Source organism: Elephas maximus, chromosome 19 (assembly GCF_024166365.1).
Source record: "Elephas maximus indicus isolate mEleMax1 chromosome 19, mEleMax1 primary haplotype, whole genome shotgun sequence".
Taxonomy (NCBI): Eukaryota; Metazoa; Chordata; class Mammalia; order Proboscidea; family Elephantidae; genus Elephas; species Elephas maximus.
Window position 1 is genome coordinate 59833930 of NC_064837.1, and position 11972 is coordinate 59845901.

Genomic DNA, 11972 nt, shown 5'->3' on the forward strand with positions numbered 1-11972 from the left:
TTACTGGGATACACCTTCCCATGTCAACCAGACTCTAACAGTTGATCATTCCTCTGTCTAATTCGCTCTTATTTTTATCCTCAGTTGAGATGGAACTTTCTTTCATAGGTTGCCTGGTCACTGAGGTCCCTAGGTCCTAGGTGTGTCCTCAGTTCTAGGCTGAAACTTGTCTCTTCACATGTACCTGTACCCTGTCCCACGTTCCCTGGCTTCTACCCACAGCATTGCCTGGAACAAACTGGTAGGCCGCTTTAAGTTGTCTGGGTTTGAAAGCTTGCTCTTTTTTTTTTTTGTTGTTGTTCTTTTTCATTTCGTTTTGTTTTAAACCACAGTTTCTCAAAGCGTCTCAGCTACCTCACTCTCTTACGGATCTGCGTCTTGCCCCTCACTGTTAGCCGGTATGGGCAGAGCAGCGTTCCTGTCACGCATCCTAGACCTCATTTGCTCAAAATGATCCATTCACACAAACACCAGCAATCAAATAATCAGTCACATTTTGGTTCCTTCAACCCAAGGCAAAGTTCCTTTCCATTCACGTATGCTTTTATGGCCCAGTGGGCCCAGGAATTTTCTAGGTTTTCAAATCATCCTTTTCTCCATTCTGTAACTTGGGATTTTTCACTCCAAATAAACTGCTTCTTTTCTTGTTTCTTTTTTTCCATTTTTAAAGCCAGGGGTGGGTTGAGAATAGGGGTGGGGGGTTGGTCTCTTCATATTGCAGTTTTATTACTCTTGCCTCCAGTATCGAATGTTATTAAAATACAGCTGGCTGAATGAACAGAAGTCACTGACAGTAGTCTGTTACCGCAAAATATTTCTGGGAAGAATTGCTAAGTCACTGATGGAGCATACCTTCTTGTTCATCAGCCAACTGTCGTAAACAAGCAAAGGTACCTTAGAAATTTTACAGATTGATTGCCTCTATCTCAGGCTGGTTGGGTTAGGAATATATAAAAACAAATGATCGAAGAGAACATGAATCAAGAAAACCCAGGTAGTTGAACATAGCAAAGAGATAACAAATGTAATTTAAGAAACAACTGTCAGGTTCTTTGCCAGTGGGGTGGATTAAAAGCTGCTTTGAAGGAAAGTAGATATGTTGTTTTGACGTATAATGGCTGTAGATCAGAAAAGTTAGTTTGCGTGTCACTATTACAGGACGGAAAACAAACTAAACACATACAGATCTATTTTTCCTGTTGAAGGACACCCAAAGTTAATTTGAAACATAACTTATAAGTAGAAGAGAGGAGGAAAGTGAAGATAGGGAGCCTATGTTTTTAATATATTTTTTAAGCTGGTTATGTTTAGTCTTCTACAGATTCTGAAATCCTACTCTAGTGAAAATACAGATGGTTTCTAGATTTGAATGTGATTATTATTTATTTTTTTCTTTTAGCTTGAAGAAGAATTCCAAAGAAAGGCCAACGTATCCAGAGCTTATGGTAAGTATTGTAAGAGGGGTAAACATGTCCAAACTAACAACTAGTGCAGAGAAAGTAACACAGACCTAAATTATAACAAATATATTAAAAGAGTTAATTTATTGAGACATCAGTGACAGGAATTGAACTCAAGAAGGATGTGCTGAGAGTCCTGTGTTCATACTGTTGTTATTGTTGTTGTTAGCTGCCATAGTCAGCCCCTGATCTGTGGCAGCCCCATACACAATGGAACAAAACGCTGTCCAGGCCTGCACCAACCCCGTGGTTGGTTGCGGATCAGACTGTTGTGATCCATAGGGTTTACAGTGGCAGATTTTTGGAAGTAGAATGCCAGGCCGTTCTTCCCACTCTTAGTCTGGAAACTCCGCTGAAACCTGTTCAGCATCACAGCAACACACAAGCCTCTACTCTCAGATGGGCGGTGGCTGCACATGGGATGCATCGGCTGGGAATCAAATCCCGGTCTCCCGCATGGAAGGCAAGAATTCTACCACTGAACCACTGAAACACCCAGCATTGATATGACATCTTTCTTTAACTTAACTTATGACCAGTTACCATTCTTAGCAATTTTTTTCAGGCTGATAAACTTAATACGTGATATAGACCAAATTATGTCTACAAAAAGTGCTTTATATCTTCAAATTTTTAAAGATACTGGGAGTCATGAAATGCCAATACACATTGAAGGAAGACATGATTTAAGACATTTCAATAAGAGGAGAAACTTAAGTGCTGTGTGACTGATCAATTTTTGATAAAATATCTAGGATTCATTGGGTGAACATTTCTGGTGCCATTTCTGCTTTACTTTTGGTGAGTGGCTGGGAAAGAAAGAATCTCTCGGCTTTTTCTGTCTAGACAAAGCCTTATTCATTTGAATTATACTGCCTCACCACTCATGGTTCAACATTTGCACTATCTAGGAGACAAACTGCCACCGAGTCAATTCTGACCCCCTAGTGACCCTATAGGACAGAGTAGAACTGCCCCATTGGGTTTCCAAGGCTGTAATCCTTATAGAAGCAGACTGCCACACCTTTCAGTTGTGATAAATGGAGTTCTAAGTTCATTACAATCGATTTTTTAGTTACAGATGGCAAGAACCTAAAGTTGGCAACGCTTTGCTGTATCTAAGTCTGGGTTGAATGTGGGAAGGGAGAGACACATCTTTTTAGGGGGTGTAAATATAAAATTTACATTTTTACTAACTCATGTTAACCCTCCTTAGATTGGTCTCAATGAACAGGTTTTATTTTTAGCGGGGGAAGGGAAGGTTAAGTTCATACACAATTTCAAAATTATAAGAGTAAACAGCGGCTGGCTTGTCATTGTTAGGTGCCTTTGAGTCAATTCAGACTCACAGTGATCCCATGTGACAGAGTGGAGCTGCCCCCATACGGTTTTCTAGGCTATAATCTTTATGGGAGCAGATCGCCAGGTCTGTCTTGCACAGAGCCATTGGTTGAGTTTGAACTGCCAAGCGCTTAACCATTGCGCCACCAGGGCTCCTTGTAGCTTGCTTTCTGGATCACAGTTATTCAGCAGACGTTAAGTGCTTGCTCTACCCCATCCTACCCACAAGCAGTGCTCAATCCTCCAAACAAACTCAGGGAAGGTGACAGAAGTATGGGTCCCTGCTATCTGTTAATACATGGTGTGGTGAGATGACTCAGACCCGGAAAAAGTACAGATTGGAGATATCAAGCCAGGAAGAGTTTCAGAAGCTGATCAGGAGGGTGTATGACTGTCACAGCCAATCATATGGATTTTCAATTCTGTTGGTCAGACTTTAAGTCTGAACACTTCTTCAGATTGGATGACCTTCAGAAGAGAAAAGGCCTTCTTCCTGAGCCTCCATTGCCCTCTTTAAAAAGGCAGCCCTCGGAGGCATTGGTAGTTCAGTGGTGGAGTTCTCACCTTCCATGCAGGAGACCAAGTTCAATTCCTAGCCATTGCACCTCATGCACAGCTGTCTGTGTTAGTGGAAGCTCTCATGTTGTTATGATGCTGAACAGGCTTCGGCTTTCAGACTAAGACAGACCGGGAAGAAAAGCCTGGCAATCTACTTCTGAAAATCAGCCAGTGAAAATGCTATCGTCTGTTGTGCAACCCATTGCAGGGATGGCGCAGAACTGGGTGACATTTTGTTCCGTTGTGCATGGGACAGCCATGAGTCGGAGGAGAACTGGATGGCAGCTGACAGTAACAAGGTGTCTTAGCACTCTGCTTGTTTTATTCAACTAAGATTCATAGTTGAGGGAGAAAAAATGCTTGAGAAATTTTAGCTTACAACACGTTTAGAATGAATATTTCCATGCTGATTTTTTTCTAATAGCTGGCAGAGACCTGGCTACATGTTTTTTTTTTTTTTTTTTGCTATGATTATGTACCCTTGGCACATGTTAAAATTAACTTCCCGTCAAGTACAATAGACATAGAGTGATCCCTAAGGAACCAAGTGGAGCCTGTAAGTTTGTTTTAGGAACCTTAGTGGCGCCAGCATCTTTGTAATTGACGACTAACCTAAAGGTTGGTGGTTTGAATCCACCCAGCAGTTCTGTGGAAGAAAGGCCTGATGAACTGCTTCCACAAAGATTACAGCCAAGAAAATTCTATGAGGCAGCTCTACTGTGTAACGCATGGAGTTGCCATGAGTCAGGGGCCAGCTTGACGGCAGCTAACAACAAAAACAACAATTCTGTTTTAAAGTTGCCTTGTTTCGTCATTAATTTCAGACAAAAGGAGCAGATTTTCTAGATATTTCTGGCTATTTAAAATGCAGAACTATTTTTTTATTTTTCTTCTTCCAAGTGGCCTGGAATTAGAGAGTTCACTGAAACACACTTGAGGAAAAGATGCCCAGTTCTAGCTTAGTATTCATTGGCAGCTGTGTTCACGTCTGCTAAATTTGTATGTTGAATTCTACCCTTCCAGAACATTCTAACACTGTGGTATTGAATGGCCGACGTATTAATGTTGTAAGATCGTGTGGATCTGCCCACCTTCTTCTTATGGCATGAGGCTTTGTGGTACTGGGAGTGGACTTGTCTTTAAGACGGTAGCTGTTCTCTGCTTGCCTGTGGAATTGAGGTTTTAAGATGGAAAGTCTGAGTCCAAACTCCCTGACTTTAAGCTTTGGGAAAACAGATGCTAAGAGGCTATTGTTTAGGAAGGAAAAATCCATTTTCCAGGTGAAGGACAATATTTAGCTACATCTTACAGAAATTCCCAATGTTTTTCTTCTTAGCTTGGAGGGAGCAGTTTATGTCCTTTAAAATAATCTCATTTGCCTCTTCTCTCAAATTTGCACTGGGAGACATGACTCAGGAGGATTAGTTCTTTTAGAACAGGAGTCAGCCCATTTTTTCTGTAAAGGGCCAGATAGTAAGTAGTTTTGACTTTGAGGGCCATGCAGTTGCGGTCACAACTTAACTCAGCTGTGCTTTTCTAGGGTGAAGCAGCCATACTCAGTACCTAAGCAAATAAATGTGTGTGGTGGTGTGCCAGCAAAACCTTATTTCACAAATAGACAGTGGGCTGGATTTGGCCCCTGGGCCATGTTTTTTGTTGCCCTCTGTCCTAGGTGATGGAGCTGTGGTGGTGCAGTGGTTAAGCATGCGGCTGCTAACCGAAAAGTCAGTGGTTTGAACCACCAGCCTCTCTCTCTGCAGAAGAAAGATGTGGCAGTCTGCTTGTGTTAAGATTACAGCCTTGGAAACCCTGTGGGGCCAGTTCTACTCTGTTCTGTAGTTGGAATCAACTCAACGGCAATGGGTGTGGTTAGGTTTTTTTCCTAGATGATACATATACCAGTTGCCTTTATGTCAGCTTTGACTCATGGTGACTCCATGTGTGCCAGAGTAGAGCTGTGTGCCACAGGGTTTTCAATGATTGATTTTCAGAAGTAGATCACCAGGCCTCTCTTCCAAGGCATCTGTGGTTGGAGTTGAACTTCCAACCTTTCAGTTAGCAGCCAAGTGGGTTAACTGTTGGCAATAGAAAGAAGTGCCCAGGTGATTCAAGTGACTGCCCAGTGAGGTGATTATGTTCTGCAAATATCCTGAGAAATCATAGATTGAATGGCAGTGTTAAACAAGGATGCTGAAAATGGTTGGAAATCGTAGTCTTGAGGGATGCGGTGTTTTTCATGGAATATGAAGACCATTGGTTATTGCATCTTGCCCCTCTGCCCCTGGCAGATGTTCACAGTTCTGTATTTTCTCCATTACAACCCAAAACAAACAAACAAACAAACCAGTTGCCGTCAAGTCAGTTCTGACTCATGGCAACCTCGTGTGTGTCAGAGTACAACTGTGTGCCGTAGGGTTTTCAATGGCTGATTTTTCGGAAGTAGATGACCAAGCCTTTCTTCCGAGGCACCTCTGGGTGGACTGGAACCACCAACCTTTCGGTCGGCAGCAAAGTACATTAACTGTTTGTATCACCCAGGCACTCCTCACACACAACAGTGAACTAAAAGGTGGCAGAGTCCTCCGTTTTTGTACCTCCATCCTGTTTTGAAAAACCTAGCCTGGGACTCTGGTCTGGGGAATCGTCCATGGTGTCTCGTGCATTCTTCTCCCGGTCGCTGTCCCTGCTATTCTTAGTGCATTGCTTATAGAAGGGACTGGGTTCCCTCCCAGCCTTGTACAGCCTCAAAACCCACACAAGAAGGCGAGTCACACTTTCCATTTTGACATGCCTGCCTGCTCTCCCCTCCCCGCCCCTGGCTCTCTCAGTATTTTCCCAGCTTGGGAATAAACTGAAAGAGGCCTGAGGATTTTTTTGTTTGTTTGTTTTAAATAAAGACTTCTGGTCAGGTTATCAAATTCATCCCCAGACTCAGGCTCTGTGCACTGAGCTAAGAGCCACCAGCAGAACAAGAAGTAAGGTGGGATTGGCAGGTACTGGAAGCAGACACCAAAACATCTGAGGCTTGGCATGTCCTGTTTTGATAGTAAAAACCTTTTAAGCACATTCAAAGATCTCTAAATGTCAAGAGGATGTGGGAAAGCAAATAAGCATGATGGTAAAGCGTTGGTAAGTGTGCTGCCTAAGTGGTTAGTAGGCAAAAGTAGTGCTGTTAGTCTTCCAGGGAGCTCAGGATGAAGGACCCCCATCCTAGACCTCCAGTTAATACAGCGGGTGGCAGGCTCTCAGCCAGCACTCAACCTGTATCCTCAGAAGGGTCAAGGCAAAAGACTTCTTTTCCATTTTCTGAGTCACAGTACTTCCCAGTGGCCACCAACCTTCTTCAGGGTTTTCTTCCTTTGTTCCTTTCCTATTTCCATTGTTTCTTCCCATGGGTGGGCACCCGGTTCCCCACACAGCTGACTCATCCAGCCCTCAGCTGTCAGGTTTAAAACAAATATAATTAGAAAACCTACAGCTAGGCAACATGAAGGTTGTAAACTAAAACCCCTGAAGTCAGGGGAAGCAGGGTGAGTCACCCACACGTCTGCTTGCAGAGATGCTCATTTTTAGCTGTTCCACTGGTTGTTGAAAATAATACCACCAGACAATCAGGGAGGCGGGCGTGCTAGGTGGATGGTACATGACACTAAACTGTACCTGAAGGAAGTGTCCTTTTTGGTTTGTTTGGTTGGTTCTATTTCCACTGTGAGAATTGTGGATTATGAGCTAATGTATCTCTTGCTAATTAGAGGTATGAGGTTCCCCTGACAGCCGGTCCTCACTGTAACCAAATTGAGTGATTTGGGGAGGATCATGCTGGTCCAGAGAAAAGGGCTTTGTTTCTCTAAGAATTGTTTTGAAATAATTCTTTTTGTATTTTATCTGTTCCCCCACCAAAGTGCTGGGTTTGATTTTTTTTAAAAAAAAAACAACAGGGACTTAAAAAAACTTTATTGTTGTAAAATACACAACAAAACATTTGCCATTTTAACCGTTTGTGAAACGTACAATACAATGATGTTAGTTACCTTCACCGTGTTGTGCAATCGTCAGTACTCTCTAGTTCTAACGTTTTCATCATCCCAAAGAGAAACTCTGTACCCCTTAAGCAGTTACCCCCCATTTCCTTTCCGCACCCCCCTCAGCCCCTGAAAACCGCTAACCTACTTTTGTCCCCATGCCTTTGCCTGTTCTAGATATTTCATGTTAGTGGATTCATTCAGTGTTTTGGACTGGATTTTTTTTTTTTTTTAAAGTTTAATTAATTTGAGCTGCATGGATTGAAACCATTTTTCCCTTTTGCGATCTTTAATCTCTGAGTTGAACGTTTTCCACCTGCACCCAGAATTTGGCAGTCGACGTTATCTTCCCTATGGATCAGCTCTTCATCAAGGGAGACAGAACTGTAACTGATGGCTGTGGATGGAGCTTAGAAAATGTCATTGTTAACCACTTCAGGCCAGGCCAGCTCTCTGATGCCAAGGGCAGGGACTGCCTTGTACGTTTACAGTTGTACAAAATTAGTTTTTCATTCTTGCCACCATTTCCTAAGAAATGAAAAGTGTAGACATCTGTGGGATTTCTAATGATTTTTCTGTTACACCAGTCTAAAATGATTTTGTGTGGAGGGCAGCGTTATTTGTAGATCAGAGTTTTGCTAATCCTTAACTTTTACCAAAGATGAGATGTACATAGCCTGATTCTTACATAGCCCATTTTTTTTTTTTTTTTCTAAATCGAAAGATATTCTGTAGTGAAAACATAGAGATATTGAGAAGGAGACATGACAACTAATTAAGGAACCCTGGTGGTGCAGTGGTTAAAGCGCTCAGCTGCTAACCAAAAGGTCAGCTGTTCGGACCCACCAGCTGCTAGCTCCTTGGGAGAAAGATGTAGCAGTCTGCTTCTGTAAAGATTTACAGCTTTGGAAACCCTATGGGGTCACTGTGAGTTGAATCAACTCAATGGCAGTGTGTTTGGTGTTTGGTTTCGGCAACTAAGTGATATCTTTAAAATGCTTGCATCATTAGATGTGTGCTTGATTTAGGAAGGGTGGGAAGAGTCTGGCTTGAACCTGATCCCAAATCCAATTGCCATCAAGTCAGCTCTGACTCATGGCAACCCTGTGCGTGTCAGAGTAGAACTGTGCTGCATAGGGTTTTTGGTGACTGATTTTTCTGAAAGTAGATCGCCAGGCCTTTCTTTCGAGGTGCCTCTGGGTAGACTCAAACCTCCAACCTTTCGGTTAGCAGCCAAGCATTTTAACCATGTGGACCACCCAGGAACTCCATGCACCTGACAGACCTACTTAATCTATTTACCAAAGAGGCCTGTTTATTTGCTAATGTCGTATATTATCAGTAACCAATTAATTAATACTATGTTTTTTGTTTTTGTTTTTTCTTTTCTTTCCCAGCAACATCCTTTTTTCACCCTACACGAATCCAAAGCAACAGATGTGGCAACTTTTGTAAAACTGATTCTTGGAGACTAAAAACGATGGACTCAATCAATTGACCCTCCTGTGGATTGGTGGGTTTACAGGGTGAAGTGAGTTCACAGAAGCACCAGTGGAAACTCGTTATTGGGATAATTTAACCCTGCCACTCAGAAGGTTTTTCCCCCAATTCTTCTCCTCCCCTCCCGCCCCCCTCCAGGGGGCCTTGGAATCTATAGTATAGAATGAACTGTCTAGATGGATGAAATACGATAAAGGCTTAAGACTTAAAAAAGGTGATTAAATATTTAATGACGTGTCATATGAGTCCTTAAGCTTCTCAGACTTCTCTTGTTCTTTACGAAATGAATGCATTGGCCCTGGTTAAAAAAAAAGGTGCTACAGTAGTGATGAAATTGTAAGTAGATTTGTAGTTTGTCCCACTTATTATTTTAATATTTATGTTTAAGCGCTTGGTTGAAAAGATTCCATTTTATGCAAGCAGGAAGATACAAAAGGCAAGGTTGGGTTGGCAATATTTATAGGCCTTTTGATTTTCAAGTTCAATCGTGCCTGTGGTCCAGAAGTAATTATTTAATATGCATTTTTAAGAGTATTATAAAAATATCAGTAAGGAGCTCTTCTTGTGACATGTCTGGTCCAGCTGTTGTGACCACTGCCACCTTCTCAAACTTTCCCTCAGCCCTGGGTCATCACATACGTTATGGGAAGTAGCCATGTACCCCGGTCATACTTTTTCCAACTTTGGAAAACATGAAAATCACTTTTATCACAGCTCAAAGAGCCACGTATTGGGTTCTCTTGGCATCTGTGGCATAGTACTTGTGAATAGTGACTTGTGACGTGATTTTATACCTACCTATTTTTTTTTTTTTTATCCATCTACCTGTACGTATATGTATTTGACAAATCTCAAGTCCTGCCCAGTGGCTTCTGTGAACATCTATATTTAGTAAGGAAGACGTGTCAGTGTCTTGAGGGGAAATATCACGTCAAACCAGACAGGGATTTGGTGCCTTTTTCTGCTTTTTCCTCTTCTACAACATATAAGCCCCAAGGATTGCCTTTGTAGTTATGTGTTGTTTTGCCTCCTTTGGTTTTCTTGTTAAATGAAGGAGCCTTACTATTAATGGGAGAAAATAAAAGGCAGTTAGTAGTTTTTCTTCTACATAATGAGAAGACAATGGCGACAGGGTTGAATGAATTGCTAGGCGTAGACTTGCAAATTTCCACAGGTTGAGTTCAGGGCATGCAGTAACTAGATCCATATAGGAGACTAGCTCCATTGCAAATTCCTAGCAGGTTGATTTAACGTAAAGCTTATTTCCCATGGTTAAATACACCCACAGCTTCTCTGACTTGGGGCTGTAGGTCCTCCAGGGTCAAGGAGGAACGTGGTCAACAGGGAAAATATAGATCTATAGTAATAACCAGAAATTATTGCTTCTGGACAGTGTGTTTACAAGGGTATTCCAGGAGTACAAGAATGGAGAATTTTGATTTTAAAAAGAAAAATTAAGCAAAAAAAAAAAAAAACACTTTCTTTCCTTGCCTCAGGTTCATGAATGTGGACAGGATTGTTCTCTTGAGTTCTCCCTCCTTCCCCTTTTAGATTTTTAAGTCAGTCATATTTTTACCTCTGATTGTATTTTTCCTCTTTTGGATTGCTCTTGACCTCTAGCTCATGGTGGCTGCCTAGTGTGAGCATGGCACCGCTGTCCATTGCCCCATATCCCGTTACAAGAGATGTCTGTTTGATTAAACATCAGCTTCACCAGCTTTGAAGCTGCAGTTGTCCTCTTCATTTTCCATGTTTATGGCCATTCACTTTGCCACTTACCTTTCCAAGTCTGCAAGTTTCTGTTTTTGAGGGTGTAGGAGAAAAAAAATCACAAGTTGGGAGTGTTCCTTCCTCTTTCATAAACTGGGTGTATTCCTTGCTTTCTTCACCCAATTTACAAAAACAGAAAGTAGTAGGGGAAAAAAATGGGGTCAGTCCATTATAACTTTTGGTGAAATATGAAAAGCCAAGTCATCTCTCTGGTCTGGTTCAGATTACTCTCAGCTGTTCCTCAATGTGATCTGAAATGTTCATAACGAGGTATGTATTTCTCATGCGCATGTCTTTCCAATCCGTGAGCCCAGTGCCTGAACGTACAAAACAGTCGTGGGTAGATAGGGGTAGAGAAGGAGTTAGCCTGTGGTTCTCAACCCTGCTGGTCACGGGAATCACCTGGGAGCTTATGAACTTTGTCAATGCCAAGGCCCTGGACCCCAGAGATTTGAATTTAATTGGTCCAGGGAGGGGCCTGGGTGTTGGTGTTTTTTATAAGCTTTTTATGTGATTCTGATGTGCAGAAGCTGGTCTAGAACCTTTTAAAAGAGAATCTACTTAAAATTACTTTTCTTGAATATTTATAGAGAGGAACACATGACTACAAGGAGTAGCAAGAACCCCATACCTTTCCCTATCCTCACCAATGGGAATGTCTTTGCCACTATTAGGGAAGGCCTGTTCCTGGGATACTGATTTGAAATTTGGAATAACTTTTGCCCATAGAGGTGATATCTACATGGTAATTAAGTATCTCATGTACTAAAGTAGACTGGCTTGATAGCCTTACGAGTCTAAATTTTACAACATGGTTTCTTTGGAGAATTGTGTTCTTGTAAGTTCTAAACAACCAGCTTCAAAAGAAGTATCTGAGATGCATAAACTCTGTTTAATTTAGGAGTCTCCTGTATATATAGACAAATATGTATGTATAGAGAAAAAAGATTCATATCTGGGGTGATGGTCAAAATATTTAATGCTCTGCCATCATGGACCATCTGAATATCGTCCCTATCTATATCCATCATTATATTATAAAATCAGTATATCTCTACAAAAGAGATCATACTCTTTTTCCAAACGTATTTGATTTGGTATCATGTAACTGTCCATACTATAAATTGTCTTTATATTTATAAAAAAAACTTGTCTATATATTGTTGATTTAAGAGGTATGCAAAAAAGTAATGTGAATGATTTTTAAAACAATTTACCACATGTGTGTACGTATCAGTGAGTACTGTCCTTCAGAGTAGCCACCTTGAAAGACTATATATTTATATAAAAATGCTACGAAAATATTTTTGCCACTTCTCTT

At 41.4% G+C, this 11972-nt stretch overlaps 1 protein-coding gene across 5 annotated transcripts in view; it reads left to right on the top strand.

The window, feature by feature from the left end:
- The window catches only part of MAP2K6 (mitogen-activated protein kinase kinase 6), a 128967-nt gene extending 117211 nt beyond the window's left edge, over positions 1-11756 (top strand). For all 5 annotated transcript variants that reach the window (XM_049859907.1, XM_049859909.1, XM_049859904.1 and 2 more), the window contains 2 exons: positions 1400-1445; positions 8779-11756. In XM_049859907.1, the coding sequence (XP_049715864.1) occupies positions 1400-1445; positions 8779-8856 (124 nt within the window). In that variant the 3' untranslated portion in view covers positions 8857-11756. The remainder of the gene's footprint in view (positions 1-1399; positions 1446-8778) is intronic.
- The last annotated feature ends 216 nt before the right edge of the window (positions 11757-11972 follow it).